A 17,658-nucleotide genomic window follows, 5' to 3' on the forward strand; every position below is an offset into this window, starting at 1 on the left:
GGCATATTCGATGCAGGTTCAAAGGCCGTCTTTGAGCGACTGAAGCTATTAGAACACAGAAAAAGACGAAAGGCCCTGATGATGGAGGCAGCAAGTACCTCTGAAACGTTAGTAAACTTCTACCAGGCTACACGGCCCGACAACCCAGAAGGCAGCCATCTTCTCTGAACAGCAGTTTATGCGTAAAGAGCGTTTTGTGAATCTTTTCGACGCCAGTTACAGCAGACCGGTGTTCAGTGAATAATATCCATTTATAAATGTTTTCTTACGTAATTTGGTTTAAGAGTAACGACACTGAATGAAAACTTACAAGTCTTAGGCGTGTACAGAATGATGTATGGTACTAATAAATACGTATTTTTAAATACTACAAAAACTTAAAAATTCTCCCTATTGCACAGCTTTGTCTTACTTCAGAAGCTAATAGTTTCTCTCAGTAGTGCTATTGTTTATTTTTTACTAAATTCATAAAATGAAGCAACATTTTTTTTATCGGGTACTGGCTGTGCCCCCAGCTTCAGATAAAAACTTATTCTGTTATGTCCACTAGAATTCGATACTCCCAATGCTCAGATAGATTTCATACCTTTTATGGAACCCGCAGGTCCATTTCTGTGTTTATAAGAACATGAACTACGCACTATGATTATTTTTGTTGTTGTTAATATATGTATAGTAATACACGAAGCTGCCACGTGTAAGCTTTATCTGTTTATTTATTTTGTGCGTACCATATTTTGAGATTTGGGAACAACGTTCTTGCGTGACATCTTGCATTCCTTGTATTTATCATCAGCGAGTCACTGCCGTGTTTCCTGGTGTGCTGTCATGAACATTTCGGGTTTACGTGGTTGATACATTTTTCGAAGTGGATGTACTTGGATGATGAACACAGCGAGATAAACTGATACATATTCTTGAACATTTTATTCTGACACTTTCTCCGCTAAAACCACAACGCTTCGAAAGATTGCACTGTTTTCGTCATCAGATAAATTATAAGACCTAATCAGTTGGATCCATTGGAAGAAGCTACTTGCAGACTCCGGACAAAGTAGAGGAAAAACCCAACCACTTTCGGAACGTTTTTTATTTTTTAGACTTATCAGAAAGACACGTTTTGATACTTTTGTTGGAACACGATTAATTTAAAAAAAATCGGTTTATTTCGTCGGTATAATGTTACTTTGTGTTGTCAGTTCGTAAGATGGGGTGATTGTAAAGATTATAGAAGTATGAAGATTTCCGTCTTCTGGGTTGTTGCGCTGTGAAGTCTGGTCGATGTTTACCAACGTTTCAGAGGTCATACTGCCTCCGTCATCGCCCTGATGACGGAGGCAGTATGACCTCTGAAACGTTGGTTAACATCGACCAGACTACCATCGCCCTGATGACGGAGGCAGTATGACCTCTGAAACGTTGGTAAACATCGACCAGACTACACAGCGCAACAACCCAGAAGACAGAAATCTTCATACTCATCGCCCTGATGACGGAGGCAGTATGACCTCTGAAACGTTGGTAAACATCGACCAGACTACACAGCGCAACAACCCAGAAGACAGAAATCTTCATACTCATCGCCCTGATGACGGAGGCAGTATGACCTCCGAAACGTTGGTTAACATCGACCAGACTACACAGCGCAACAACCCAGAAGACGGAAATCTTCATACTCACCGCTGTGAGAACCTCAAGTCTTACATTATAGAAGTAGTTCTCAACCCGCGGTCTGCCGTTGTCTTTTGTTCGGCCCGCGTGAATATTTTTCACCAGAATTAAGAAAATTTATTAATAAAATAAATCAACGACTGAATAACGTATTGAGCTGTATTTGAACCTATTTGCATTAGTATGCTTATTAGTAGCAGTTCTATTAGTTTTCTATTAACTTTCCTCATTTGTAACATGGCGCCCCGCGAGTCAGCAGCAAAGAGTATGTATTCTGTGCCAGGTATTGCTGCATGTTTAAAATAACTGTTTGCATATTTTCATTATCAGTGAGCATTTGAACAGTAAATCTGGAAATTCTATGCACTATGGCGTTTAGTACAGAACATTGAGTATCTGTGTGTGTCGTCTCTGTCATGGATATCCGCGTCGGCGTTCAGAGTTCATTTGTTAATAGAGCCCGACTGTTGCTTGGTTGATTTTATCGTCATGGAAGCTGTGGGTAGAATGTAAGAGAATCTAGCATATTTTCACTGAATTCCAGGAGGGAATATTCCTTTGTTTAAATAGACAGTGTTGACGGTGACCCCGTGCTGTCAACTTTATCTCATTATTTTTTTCTTGGGCTGATAATAGCATTTCCCCAGGGGCACTACCAAACACAAGTAGGCCTGTGATTCTGTGTTCCTCCTGACACACAGTAGTCGCTACATGCCGTAGTTGGACAGAAGATTACTACTCCTTCCTTGCGTTAATGTGACGATAGTGTTTCTTGAATGCATCTTCACTTATTTGTGACAGATCACTCTACAGATCGCCAGTGCAGAACTATCTGCTGTCAGTGAATGAACTTATTTTTAGTTCATGTTATTCCAGCGACAAATATTGTACATTGCCGTTAGAAATGACTCCGAGGATTTTAACGTGTGTATCGGAAGTTCTATATTACAGACATTATTTTTAGTTCTCGTTCTTAAATTTCCTTTTACGTCATCGGAACGTGTGTTCTTATCTTTCTGCGTCAGTGATTGACATTTATAGCTTGCAAGTTTTAGTATGAATTACGCATTTAAGTGTTTTGGAAATGAAAGGACGCTGTGTGCAAATGTGACGGTGTTACTTTGGATTATGGTGTTCTGTTTGTGTCATCAGTCGCCTTGTGTTTGTTTGTATTTGGCTTGACCATTGCTTCCCGATGGCCATTTTATTTTCGACATCACAATCAAGGAAGTGTTTAGGCTTATCTTGAGAATTGTTTATTAGCTGCAAATACTGAGGATGCTATGCTAGCTACAAATTGTGACCATCAATGTTCTGCCTGGGCTACCTTTTCTGTACCAGCGTGTGCATGATGGAGTGGTCCATGTCTTTATCCAGGTCAGCGTCTAGTTCTAGCAGCGGGAATCGAAGTGGTGGTAGTCAGAGGTCCATCCGTAACTCAGAAGCGGCGTCTCTTATGCTCAGCAATTTTCCACCACCTAGAAGTTACGGCAGTCTTCTCACTTATTATCGATTTGTCAGAAATGGAACTATCATCTGTAATAATCAGGTATTACTTTATTAATCGGTCTGCATATATTTTACGAAATTTGTCTCTTTCCACAAACGGTAATTAAAACATGAAAACAGCAGTTTTTTAAGTTGTTACAGAATTTTGAATGTGATTATTCGTAATAACTATTTTTTAGTACTTCGATACGATACTGAATGTAATAAATTTATTTCTTGTGTTTATGAGAGGTACCAATATTGTATTGTAATTTTATTACGTCTGATTTAGTAAGTTACTTCAGTTTTTCATTTTCCCATTTATAATACCATTATAAAATGCATGGGGAGCTGGGAAATGTATAGGCTGCATTCTTGTTGAAAAATCTCATTGGAATATAATATTTGTTCCATCTCAGAGAAATGGAATTCGTGATTAAATTTTGTCAACACGGTAATGAACCTTTTTATTCCATAAAAGCGGGAATTTTTTTTAACCAGCTTATACCTGCTTGAAACGTGACATATTTAGTGTCAGTGATTATAAACTTGTCAAGAAATGACCAGCGCGGAATAAATTTGAAAACAATTTGTTTTAATTAAATTCAGTTCGGATGTTCCCCACTTTACTTTCCATGTGTTTCGTATACTTGACTAATCTTATTTCTTTGTCTGCGAGAATAACAGGTGGAAAATACAAATCTTTGTGCAGAAGTGACTTTAAATAATGTAACGAAGTGTTTTGCATAATGTGGAACTTCCTTAGTATCGTTATAGTACCGGTAACTAAATTAGTGAGGTTATGATAGGTTTGATACAGAACACGGATGGGGGAAACGAGAAACGCGTATGAAATTTTGGTGGTTCAACGCCTTATAAAAGGGCTACTTCTGAGACGAAAGCATAAGATCTGTTGTTTTATGATTGTTTCTAATTTTAATGTGCTAGATTTTAAGCATATGATGCCTGTTCTTCTGATTAATGTGCATTAGACGCTTTCTGTAAGTTGGTGACCGTTGGTACAATTACGTTATCGGGCTCCAATAATAAGAGATCACTGAGCCATGTTTCATGTTTGCCCTTGTTTTATATACATTTTATATCCGCTGCTTCTGGACAGTTGAATGGCTTCTGGTATTTACCAAACATAACCTTTTGTTTGACAGCTTCGTTTCGGATAATGATTCAAGTTTTTACTGCTATTCATGATTTGAGAACTCAGCAAATACTTATTCCTGCGTGTAGGTCAAATGTAGGGTGTAACCATGGCAGTGACGGTAATAGAATTGTAGTTCCATCGAGTGATTATTAGTACAGATTTTTTTATTCTTTCTACTTAGTAGCGTACTTCCTATCTTTCTCAAAATGTCAGTCACACCTGTGATTCTGTGGCAGCGGTTACAGCAGTAATAGTAGCTTCAGTTTCCTGGAATGCACTTTTGTCCATGTAAACCGAATAACTGACACATTTGCTAACAACAACATTACCAGCCAACCACTTTTGTCATTATAGTAGTATTTATTCACAACTCACCTTGCCAAACGCATTACGTAATAAAGTGTAAAATTGTAAAAAGAATGTCACAGTTTGTTCAGATTATAGCATAAATCTCCGATTACAAATATTTCTGTTGTTTATTGAAATACTGAGTTCATGTAATTTGAGAATATTACGTAATCGATCATGCCACTTTATACCTTGGACATTGTTACACACCAAGATCACTGCACGAATGTTTTTAAATGATGTCTCCTTAAGGTACAATTTGGCTGCACGCGACAGAGACAAGCGACCGAGGCAGGCGACAGAGTTACGAGACGGAGACTGGTCGCTTCCTGTCTGCTCTCTGTACAATCGTATGAAGTACAATTACGAGCACGAGACAAAGACAGGCGACAGAGACAAAGCACAGGAGACCGCTCTCGGACCAGTAGTGTCTCGCGACGGGCTCAGGAGCACGTGTGTTGTTGAGTAAAATAATGGCAGAAATTAAATTTACTGGTGACCAAGATGAGCAATTGGTAGCATTAGTAGCAGAAAACCGACCACTGACCACCGACAGAAAGATCCTTCTTCGCGTCTGGTTTTGAATATTGAACTCATAACACAGCAACACATCATCATCATCTTCTTTTTCTTCTTCTTCTTCGAGTAACCTTTTTAGAAGCATTTGTGTACTCATTTTTCACAGAATATGTGCACGTATGTCTCAACAAAACAAAGAAAACAAACACTTTGCCGCATGTCTCGGTCGTCAGCTCAAAAGTGTGTGGCGACAAGCTTAGATGTGTCCGTCTCCCGTCTCTGTCGCCTGCCTCGGTCGCTTGTCTCTGTGGCGTGCAACCAAATGGTACCTTTACTGTATCGAACTGTTATTGAAACAGTACATATGGATGTTTCAAAATTGTAACAGAAGCTCTTTTCCGTGCTTTTAGTTTAGTAATTGGTTCTAAAGACAACTACTGTACGCATCAGTTTACTTGGCATCTGTGCTTCGTAGTGGTCGGTTAGGTTGATACGGATCAAATAGCATTCCGCTTGGTGGTGTTTGCTCCGTTGGTACACATGCGCACTGCTCATGCTGGGCGTAATCTTATTTTTTACACTACTGTTGAAAATGTATGCACACATCGTGTTATAGTAACCTCATCTTCTGTAAGAAACCAAGATAAATGACGAGGATAGTAGGAGTAATAACCGCCATTTTAATAGGATGTTCCTGAAAGAAGTTTGACTTTTGCTTTCCTTTTTTCATCCGTCTGTAGACAAACGTCGAGGGAAATTACCGCCGGTTAATTTATTATGCACCCTTGTGACCTTTGTGCATTATATTTGATATTAAAATTTTCAACGCCTAGGGTTATATTTATATAGGAACGTAAAGATAACGACACGAGCCCTTGCCGATTTTTCAGAAAATATTATTCAACGTTTTTCAATGGAACTGTTTATATTGGCTCCGAGCTCGTCCATTCCACGAACGAGTCTCGCCCAACTTACGAGGTGCGATCGGAAAGTTTCAAGACTGCGCCTATAAAAACCCGTACACTTATCTCAGGTATTAAATTCATCCATCACCCTCGAAATAGTTCCCCTGGGAGTGAACACAACGATCCCAGCGCCGCTGCCAAGCCTGGAAGCATCCCTGGAAATCTTTCTTTTTCAGCCTGTCAAGCACCATCTGCGATTCTGCCTGAATCTCTTCTATCGTCTCAAATCTCCTTCCCTTTAGCTGAATTTTTATTTTTGGGAAGAGGAAGAAGTCACACGACGAATAAGGAGGGTGCGGGATGACGGCCATGGTGTTTGAGGCCAAAAACTGCCGAACTTTGAGGGCGGTGTGCGCTGGCGCGTTGTCATGATGCGTCGCATGTGGAGTTCTTCCTTTAGAATCAGCTGACAGGTTCCATAGCCTATCCCAACAATGTCGCACAAGTCGTTGATGGTACGACGTCGATCTTCGTGAATGGCCTGCCGAATCTTCATAACATTTTCGGGCGTTGTGCTCGAAGATGGTCGTCCAGAACGCTCGTCATCATCGACAGAGGTTCGGCCATTTTTAAAACGTGAATGCCACACAAAAGTTTGTGCACGACCCATTGCGGACTCCCCAAATGCTTGCTTTAGTATTTCATAGGTTTCCGTAGCCGTTTTGGCGAGTCTTTGGCAAAATTTGATGCACACGCCATTCCGAAATCGCAGGAGGGTCGGTGTAATGCACTACCAAAACGCCGGTAACTAAGAAACAAATGCTAATTCGATGATGCCGGCTGGCACACTGATTCACTATGAATGTAGGCCGCACCCCCTAGCGGCAGAAGCTCGTACTACATCCAGTTCGCACTCTATTGACACAGTCTTGAAACTTTCCGATCGCACCTCGTACGTCTCCAATGATATTTTTCCTAAACAGTTCCATTGAAAAACGTTGAATAATATTTTCTGAAAAATCGGCAAGGGCTCGTGTCGTTATCTTTACGTTCCTATATAAATAGACCTTAATTCGTGTCACACAACCTCAGCGTCTCGCCATCCCAATTAATGAAATTTCAAAGCAAACAAAGAAAATTAAACATATGTTTAGGATCTACCACATGTGTAGAGGTAGGCCTAATGGTTTATTAGTTGTTGATAACTGGAATGTTAATGTATGCATATATCTCGTGTGTGTCCAACGTGTTTTCTACATACGAAAATAACTGATTTTTTTCTGAAATCTGCCACCGTAGATATTTTCATGATTTTATATTATCTGGGTTGGTATCGCTTTAAATTAGAACACAATTTCGCGGTGGAATTGTTCATGCTAGGGTATCAAGTAATGACATGCAGGTTATTTAACGACGTTGAATAAACTACAGCTATTTTTTAGCGTCAAACGATTTGAGGGGTTGTTTTGTACGGCAGTAGATTTGTTAGCCTATTTTGAGATCGAGGCGTTCCGTTGCCGCGATTCGAACCTGGCATTTTACGTACACAATTAAAACACGTGTCCATTATCCTGCCTCCCACGCTATGAACACAAGGTAACTACAAATGGTTTGAAACTGTTTATAGTTCGCATGCAAGCAATGTACAATTTATTAATAAAAATGGCTTTGAGATTCCTGTAGCTCAAATTTCTCTCTCTCTCTCTCTCTCTCTCTCTCTCTCTCTCTCTCTCTCGCTCTCTACTGCAGAACGCTGTGCTATACGTGTCCTTTTACTGTCGAATAGCAGCGATTCGGCACATGTTAATGGTTTCGGTAAAATTGTTCACAGTTAAGTCTTTTGACCCGATGTTTCAAAGACCTGACGCCACGGTCGAGTGGTTGTCACACCAGAGTCGTATTTGAGAGGTCCGGATTGAAGTCACTGCCGTTCAGGGTATTTTCGTTGTTTTTCTCAGCCACTCCATTAATATTTTGGGACATTACCTCAAATTACCCCACGACCTCCTCCTTTGTTCCGCCTGATCATTCACCATTCATCATTCGGCGCTACATTATTTTTACTATTGACAGCGTCGTTAAACTACAAATGAATAATTAAATAAAACTGGAAGATTTAAATTATACTACTTTTTTACACTTTTGGCCTTTGGGGTTGCATGTTACTTGAAAGACACGGTTAATATCTTCTTATAGAGCAACAAATGTTTAGGCCTTCATGCGACTACTAGTCTGGTGTTTATGCACACACTGGTACATGATTATTGTTTAAATATATTTGATTCGTGAGATTTAGGAGCACGTCTGTGCACTAAGCAACCAGTATAAAAGATGATAGATATTCTGCCATGATTCGTGTGTATGGATTGAGAACATGTCTGCATGCTGTGGCCTCTTATCTTGTGGACGACGTGAAGACACATTCGACTCTGAAGTTTGATCCTTAATTTTATGGTGCTCCAGAACAAGTTTAATTTCCAACCGGTTTTCGAAATATTGTTGTGATATGTGTACGAGTATTGTTATAAACTAATTTCTCTGCGATTTGTTTAATTTTATTACTACTTTGTCATATTATTTGATTTTTATTGCTGACACTGATAAGTGATATTCCTTGCGGAGTTGAATTTGCTGATGAAACACTATATACGAGGTCTGACACGAAAATAACGAGACTGATGTTCTAACTTTTTATTTACATAATTACAAAAATTAACTGTGATCGCCCTCCAAATAGTTCCCTTCAGAGTTGACACACAGCTGCATACGATGCTGTCATTTTCTGTAAGACTGTTCGGCAGCTCCGTGGGTGTTGCCTTCACCGCACGGATTCGATCTTGGGAAAGAGAAATAAGTCACAGGAAGCCAAGTCGATGAATAGGAGCGGTGATCAAGCACAGTTATGTTCTTATTGGTTAAAAACTCCTTCACAGACGAAGCTGTGTGGGCTGGCGCGTTGTCCTGGTGCGAAATCCACCCGTTTTCCCACAACTTTGGCCGTTTTCTTCTCTCTCGTTCGCTCAATTTTGTCAAGATTTCGTTGTAATATTGCTGATTTGCCGTGTGGCCGCTGGGAAGCCACTCTGTCATCGCAACACTCTTGATATCAAAGAAAACTGATGTGCGTCGACGACCTGGGCACTCATCGCCGTCCAAAAATCGTTTGTGCCATTCGAACACGTGTGCAGGAGACAAACAATCTTCCCTGTTTGCCTCAGTCAATAACTGAAAAGTTTCCGCCGCGGATTTCTGAAGTTTAACGAGAAACTCAATGTTAAAGCTTTGTTCCAATTTACAATCTGACATTTTTCGACCGAGCGTTAAAATCACGTCTGTACATAAACCCTCGTCCACTGTTACTGAACGAAGCGATCATGTTTAAATGTGCATCAGTGGTAGAAGTAGATCAAGGTCAAATATGGTCTGTTTATTTCACCCTAACTACTGTTGGTTGCCTAGTTACAGCATCAGTCTCGTTATTTTTGTGTCAGACCTCAATCGCGTTGGTTCCTTTTGATTATACAGCAGCACTGAGATTTCTAATGTTCCTACTACAGTCGTTTCAGTGGCTTCTCTTTCAAAGCATAGCGGAACGGTCACACAAAGCTAGCTAGTCTTGTCACACCTCTGGGAACGATAATAGCATAATCACACCCTTTGCACACATACTTTTTCCCATAGCACACTTAATATTCCTTATAACATCGCATCGTATTCCGAATCACATTTAATCTTATTTTGTTCGGAAATACTGGTCATGTTGAAAAGTCTTAACATTCTTGTGAGGTCTGTAGTCCGGACTATTTTCTACTCCAGACATTTTGATGTCTAGTGCGTGGTTCGACAATCATTTCCCGTCTTCTGTACGACTATTCCCCATTTTATAGAACTCAGAATATTCAACAGTCTTCCTTTAATTTTTCACACCACCATGACCTGAAGGAAGATAAATCTCCAATTGCAAATGACGCTTTGCTCCAAAAACTGACAATGTGAAGTCTTTTACCATTTGGTCCCTTATGCCAAAGGTAATTATTCCCGGCTTGTCGGCCATATTCTTTGTGTTGTCTGTAACAGTTGATCAGGCAGGGACTTGTGTTCTAAGGGTGCTGAGGTTCCATGGGCAAAGTTTAATTTAATCCGGCCTCGCGTGTAGAAGTCAGTAAATGTCTTGGAAGTATCGTTAATAATTTTGAATCTCATTGCATCCTTCATGCTCCAAGCCGAAAATACATGAGATGTCCTACCGATACACTGTTCTTTATACTCACAAGCAATCTGACGCTGAAGGTGTCCGCTGTTAGTAAAACTCGCTGACCTAAAACATTTCCAGCTGATTGTGTTTTGTTTTTCTTTATGTTAGGAAAGAACTGCAATGCGCTTTTCAGATTGGAAGGCAGGGAAGGGAAAATGTTTGGTATTCTTTTAAAATGTCATCATAAAATAGCAACTTAAAATTGTATTGCTATTGTACAGTGCTAAAAATAACATTTAATTCCAAATGTTTACGGCTGTGCCAACATAAATCTCTCCATTGTGACATTCTTTGAAATTTATTGGAGCGATATTCTCGTCACAATGTCAGAAAGTTCATTAAAATGTTTGCAGGTGGTAGCCGTAACTCACAATAAATGTTTTCGATATGACGTATCTTACGCGGCAGGAAATGTCGTCAGTAAGAAATGTTTGTGACGGTTATTGTATTTGCTACTGTCATTTCATTATGAGTAAATTATAATTTAACCCATTCTTCCAAGATTTACTCAGAGGTGGTTTTTTTCTTATCAGGCTAAAATATTTCTGATGGTAAAATGTCTAAAAAAACGAACGTGTCTTATGTTACGGCATCCATTGTGAATTTCTGTTAGACATTTAAAACTGTGCATTTTGACGTCTGCTTGCACACGTGGCTTGCGACATCATGATTTAGTTCTTTGTCAGTTTACAATAAAACATAACGTTGGTTCTGCAGGTGTATTGATAATTTTAATTGCAAACACGTGAGTTGCCTCAGGCAGTACTCTGTTATCGAAATATGTTGCATTAAAACACGTGTCTTGTAACATTGTCTTACTATTTTTTATTTAGTGTTTTGTCTGACGACAGGTCCATTGTTCTGCCCAAAAAGAGCTCTCCAGTTTTCCCTATTCTCAGCTTCTCGTTTTAATTCCTGAAACTTCATCTTCTTTCCTTGTTTAAGATCGTCGGTTAGCTGTATCAGTCTTCTTCCCAGTCCTCGCTTTCCTTCAACCTGGCCTTCGATGAAATCACTCAGTAACCCAATCCTTCTCATAATTTGTCCCAGCCAGTTAGCTTTCCTTCGTGTAATCGCCTGCAGAATGTTTCTTTGCTCGTTGACTCTCCTCAATACTTCTTCGTTGGTCACTCGATCCGTCCACCTGATCTTCTCTATTCTTCTCCAACACCACATTTCAAAACTCTCCAGGTATTTCTGTTCCTTCTTCCTGAGTGTCCAAGTCTCTGCTCCATACAGCGCGACACTCCATACGTAACACTTCACTAGTTTCTTCTTCATCTCCAAGCCCAACTTGCTAGTGAGAAGTATCCTCTTCTTGACGAAAGCTGCCTTGGCCATGGCTATCCTTGCTTTTACTTCCTTGGTGCATAGAGCGTCCGTCGTGATTATGCTATTGTCTTACTACGTAGCAAGAATTCGTTTTGTTGCAGTGGACCTTGGCTTGTGTCTGGTATGTTATGATATTGGAATGGAAACAGCTATTTTCAGTACAGATTTTGATCTTTAAGGAGTCGCGCTGAGAACTAAGCGTTCTGTTTTATTATGTATGACACTGGCGTCTGAAAAAAAGGTAGTGTAGTGGATCCATTTGCCTGAAATGTAATGGAGAGGCTTGTAAGCACCCCTCGCTGTTCCAGTAAGTAGTTTTTTCACTCCACGTCAGAGATGGTTCGTGCACCAAGCAAGCGTAACTGGAGACAATGATTTTCATCACATTGTCTTTGCAAGGACAAGACCCGATAATCGATAGGTTTCCCAAGAATTTTTACATTTATTTAAAGTGCGTGTATTTTCGCTTGCAGCTCGAGAGGGGAAAAATAAATTTTCTGCAAATTTGGAGTGCTTATTTCTTGAAGCCGGAAAACGCCAAAATCAAAAAAAGTGTCCTGGGTTCTAATATCGATAAAGGTTGTTTCTGTGGCTGGGAAGCTAAGCGCGGTTGAAGGATGGCTCCAGGAACATTTTTGTTTGTGTCAGCGACGAAATTCTAGGAACAAAGACTACAGCCTCAAAATGCATTTCGATTACCTCTAAAGGTGGTTTATGTAAATAAATAAATAAATAAACATGATAAAAACGGTTATAAGAACGAATTTGTTCCATAGAGGAGATAGCACGAACAAAGTCCACCCCCCCCCCCCCCCCCCAAAGTCCTTGATACGATTCCTGTGAAGATAATTTCTGTAGCTCCGAAAGTGTGTTACAACATTGCCCCTCGGAAGACTTTGCAGCGAGACATGTTGAAGTTCAGCAACCTCTGGTGAAAACACCCCCCCCCCCCCAATTACAGGAACATATGTCTGTCCTACAATAAAAGTCGTTGATCTTTTGACATTTATGTCAGTTCTAACATGAAATTTATTTACACTGACCTTGAGCGTGACGTCAAATATCAATGACACCCAATTAAAACGGTAGGCAAAACAGTATCAGGGGGTCAATGATCATAACTTTAACACTTCCCGTCTGTTGTGCTATAAATGTAACACATATCCATTCTTGCATTAAGGACGAGGAATTATTTATGTTTTAACAGAAAAACCCATCTTTGTAAAGGAAAAGGGGTGATTTATGTGACGATGATTCATGATTTATTAAGATCTGTTATTGCAGGCGGTAATTTACGTGACATGTATGGGTGTGGGAATTATGTGATTTGCATATTATGTTGTGACCTAAAAAATGGGGTCAAACGTAGACTTTTTCATCTTACTCAAACCAATTGAATAAAACTTTTCTTGGATATTATCCATCGTCTAGTAAATATAAAACGTAAAACGACGTTTCGGAGATGGGACTAGGGATTAGCTCTATCTAGTGGGCCCAACTGTGTAGGAACCTGAAGACGGAGATAGAGTGCCATCTCCGAAACGTCGTTTTACGTTTTATATTTACTAGACGATGGATAATATCCAAGAAAATTTTTATTCAATTGACTCTTCACCATCGTCAAGAAGTTTTAGATTTGATTTACTCAAACCAGTTTGCTTTACATTCAGACTCAACATTAATGATCTTCTCTGGCTAAAATAAGTTCTACTTGATCTGTTATAGCATGAAACTTGTTGATACGTTCGAAAGTTCAGAAGTTGTAACTCATATTAGCGGCTGTGTGCAAGAAGAACTGATAAGGTATTACAATACCGTGTACGAAGAATAAACACCGAACGACACGGACTCCGGAATGCATTCTTTTGAAAATTAATACTACGTTTATTGTACCTGGCTTATATAGGGTGGTATAAATTATGTGTAATAAATTATAGATGCGTTTTAGAACATCAGTTTGTCAAGGAGGTCTAATGAGCAAATGCTTCTATAAAAAGAGTTTTAAAAAAGTCACGACAAATTCTCGAAATTTCCTCCGCGGGCATGAACACATGCATTGACGTGATATCGGGTCGAAGATCGACTCGAACGCGATCTAAAACCGTAGATGTGGAACATACCTATTTTGTTGCATGCTGCATGATTGCAGAAGTTGGTTTCTGGTGTCAAAAATGTCGGCGTAAACCTTATTTTTAATTGATTCCCACAAGTAGAAGTCTGTCTGATTGAGATCTGGTGACCTTGGTGGAAGAACCAAACCAGTTGTGACAGTGATTAATTTATAAATCACTGTTAAGTTGAATATTTTTGATTGACTGTTGTCTTGAGGAAATTTAATTTTTTCATGTTTTATTCTTTGTACATTTTCCCTGCTTTTATCTCGTATTAGATTAGGTAGACCTCAGTTCACTAATCTTTCTACTGCTTTAGACTTTATGTTTCTCCCCGGTTTTGTGTTTGTATTCAGTGGTTCAAGTCTGAATTAGTCTTGCCGTCTTTACTGTAATTCTTCCCGTATTTTATCGTGAATTGTATTTCCTATTTTGCCGTTTTGAATATTTCACGTAGCGTTGTTCGTGATGTAAATGATATTCGTGGAGTTAAAATTAAACCCGCATTATAGTATAGACGGATAATGAATATGAGTCTTATTATGTACATACTACAAAGCGATAAGAAATCTGACTTTGCACTTGAAATGCAATGAAGTTCAATTGTATATAGAGAGATCACCTTAAAATCAGGCTGGATTAAGACACTTGAGATTGACGTGATATATTCTGTGGCGAGCATATTAACTGAATAATGGAGCGTGGTTTAAGTACGTACCGCTAGTGCTGTGTTCAGCACTGCTGTTGAAAGCTTCGTTTTGTCCCAGCGTCATCAGGCAAAGTCCACAGTACAGTGAAAAAAATCCATGCTTTTATGGAAGGGGGAGTTTCACCGTTGTCTTCAGAAAAGCAATTTGAATCGAGGCTGCCCTTTGACACGTTTAATCCATATTAAAATTTTCCCCTCGACCTACGTCTAGTTTTTCCAAGAAGTCTCTTTTACTTAAAGTTTTGCAATAAACTTTTTATACGTATGTTTTTTTTCCCTAATGTTTGCTGCAATTCTCCCCTCTCCCATCTGAATGATTGATAATATAATCGATCGATTTTATGATAGTGACGTGCGTATTTCTGGTTGTTTTTATGTCCTTTCTTTATACTGGTCTAAAGCTTTATATCGCTTGAAGAAGTGGACCTACATTGCTTTATTCCTACACATAATTAAGTTATTTAAGATTTATAGTGTCCTGCCGTAACCCAAACCGCTAGATGCTGGCTTTTTATTGGTGAGAACCGGGTTTATTCATGGATGACTTCCGTGGTAGAAGAAATTACACTGGAGCTATTAGTTTCTCATCGCCCCACAAGGGTGTGCTGTAGGCAACGCAGTCACACCCTTGGCCCAAAGTTCCGTGCTTACTTCCTGTCCCGACACTTGGCCTTTGGGGTAATTGTTGTTGTTTATAATGTCCCTGTGTCCGGCGGACTGTGACTGTAGCTTTATCGTATAGTAGGCAAAACTCCAGCTTTTAACCCGGGAGGTCCCTTGTTTGATTCTCGGCAGGTAGGCCGACTATACCGACAGATATTTAGTGAATTTTCTCAGTATATCCTTCCCAATTCATAATCATCCCTTTACTCGACTCCCTACTGCACATATACACTCTTTAAATTTATAAATTATTTTTTAAAATATCGTATTATTGCGCGATTTTCATGACTTGACAGCAGTACCACGGGGGGACAAGTCGACGTAATTTTGCATTTACATCCGTCAGGAGCTGAGGGAAAGGCGAACGTTTGAAGTGCGGTAAAAGCTGACACGTTTTAAGATAAAATACTTGCTTTAATTCAATTTTAGATTCGCTTTCCAGTTTTGCATGTGTCTCTACTTGTTTCTGAGGAAATAATTGTAGTCTGTTATAAGTGCATATGTACCAACCGAGAGAAAGTTTTGAAACTTTACTCTTTACAGGCTACAGATTTTCATTACGGCATAAATATGTTTATATCTCGTATTTAATCGATTTTAAGGCGTCATAGATTACAATACGTACCCTTGATTTAGTAATAGATTTCAAAGAAAAAAAGACTCTATATCCATCCTTAGACGTCATCAAATATAAGACGCACTCTGAAATCAGGAATTTTAAAATGTGAAAAAACTTCGTCTTAAATCAAAGAAATACAGTTGTTTCTGTTAACGCGTTGTGTATTGAAACAACGTAAATATACTAACACTGATGCCTGTTAAGCTTATAGTCGTCAATGTTTATGAAGGGTGAAAATTAGGAAACATTGTTTTATTGGCTCGGCCCCTGCCAAGACTGCTTTTCGTTGCAATATGAATGGATAAAATGGAGTCTTCATTTGTTTTACTGGCAGGCTTTGCACTTTTTCAGTTATAAGTGTCCCTTTTATCTTCATGCAGTTTGAAGAGAGATAACTATACTTAATAAATCGAGACTAGTCTTTTCATTGCGTGCTTAAAGTGCGAAATATAACGGCCGTCAAATTTTTGCATTTTAATAGAATTTAATTTTCGTCTGATACGTCACGAAGTGGTTATGTAGACAAAACGACACTGCATCGAATACGGAATGTTCCTCAGACTAATTCAAGAAGTTTTATTGGAACGATAAGGACCCTGCGGAGTGTAAATTATGTTTTCCTTGGCAGAACGGAAGTGCTGTCCATTATGGCACGATGCTGCACACGAAATCCAAGTCAACGGGACCCTCGTTAATGTTGATGGCAGCTCTTAATTGATTCTGTAATTTTACGCCAGGTGATTCCACTGCGAAGTTTATTAAACTTCCGCCACGCAGTTTGAAGTGTGCTCACGACTTGGTTGAACGCGAATTGAACGGAAGTGGTACAAGGAGCTCTGATTTCATTTTGTTTTATTTATTTTGCTTCAAAAGTGAAATAAATTGTCCTGTAATGTTTGTTACACGGATTGCAACATATGTGTGTAAATGAACACATGATGCGAGGTGTCCCTTTCGTTTGTTTGTCCGAATGCTTCATCTTACAACTACTGAATGGATTTCGACATTTTTTATTTGACCACTGTCCTGTTAATATTGTATAGGCGAATTTAATATTGATTTGGGTCGGCCCAGTGTGCAGTGCCCACGTTTCGCTTATGTCATTAGCTTACGGGTAGAATGTAATACAAATATATTATCGATACAGGAACTGAGAGAGGGAGATGCAAAGTACGGCCGCTGGGAAATAATGTTTGTAAATGGACTATCGGCTAGCACTCTCACACCTCTGAACCTTTTGCCTTTTACTTTTAACGGACGTCGAACGCAGAGATTCACCCCTCCTTCGTGAGCCCACATGAAGCTCAGATGGGACAGCTGTGCACGCCCAGTTCTACAGAATTTGACCTTTGCTAATGGAGCCAGTAATGTCAAGAGGTGTCTTGGATAAGTGGCCTTTGAGTGGACGGGGTGTCTGGCTGGATGATATCACGGAGGATTCTCACGGAATACTGGGGATTCCCCAGGCAACCATGGCACCCGCAGTAACCATGGAAAGGCAGCTTGGAGATTCTCCCACTAGCACCAGGGGTGTACAGGCTCGGGGCTGCAGGAGGCCCTTGTAACCTTTTTGTGCATCCCATCACATGATGCGGAAGTTAGCTAATGCGGGGGACAGGTTATATGGACATGTGGGTCTAGAGCTGTTATCCGTTTTCAGGTGAATACCAGCTCTCCTCTTAAGTTAAAGATTTAGGCTGGAGTTTCACTTACTTCCCACGATATTATTAATCTTCCTTTTTGTGGCAATGAAAAATTTATAGGTCTTCATGTGCAGTACTCAAGACTGATGTATGATTTTACCAAAATTTTGATGTGTCGACATATCTTATTAGAACTCCTCAGAACTTTAGCATCGCACCATGAAGGTATATGGGAG

At 39.6% G+C, this 17,658-nt stretch overlaps 1 protein-coding gene across 9 annotated transcripts in view; it reads left to right on the forward strand.

The window, feature by feature from the left end:
* Arms (Ankyrin repeat-rich membrane spanning) overlaps nucleotides 1-17,658 on the forward strand; it is a 118,870-nt gene that overhangs the window by 20,868 nt on the left and 80,344 nt on the right. The window contains exon 1 of one of the 9 annotated variants that reach the window (XM_022082392.2): nucleotides 2,981-3,220. The exons of the other annotated variants lie outside the window; for them this stretch is intronic. Within the exon in view, the coding sequence (XP_021938084.2) occupies nucleotides 2,981-3,220 (240 nt within the window). Of the gene's footprint in view, nucleotides 1-2,980; nucleotides 3,221-17,658 lie in introns of those variants that run through there. 9 annotated transcript variants of the gene reach the window in all.

This window comes from Zootermopsis nevadensis, unplaced genomic scaffold (assembly GCF_977971745.1).
Source record: "Zootermopsis nevadensis isolate Lab colony 2312 unplaced genomic scaffold, Znev_1.0 Znev_ptg000019l, whole genome shotgun sequence".
Taxonomy (NCBI): Eukaryota; Metazoa; Arthropoda; class Insecta; order Blattodea; family Termopsidae; genus Zootermopsis; species Zootermopsis nevadensis.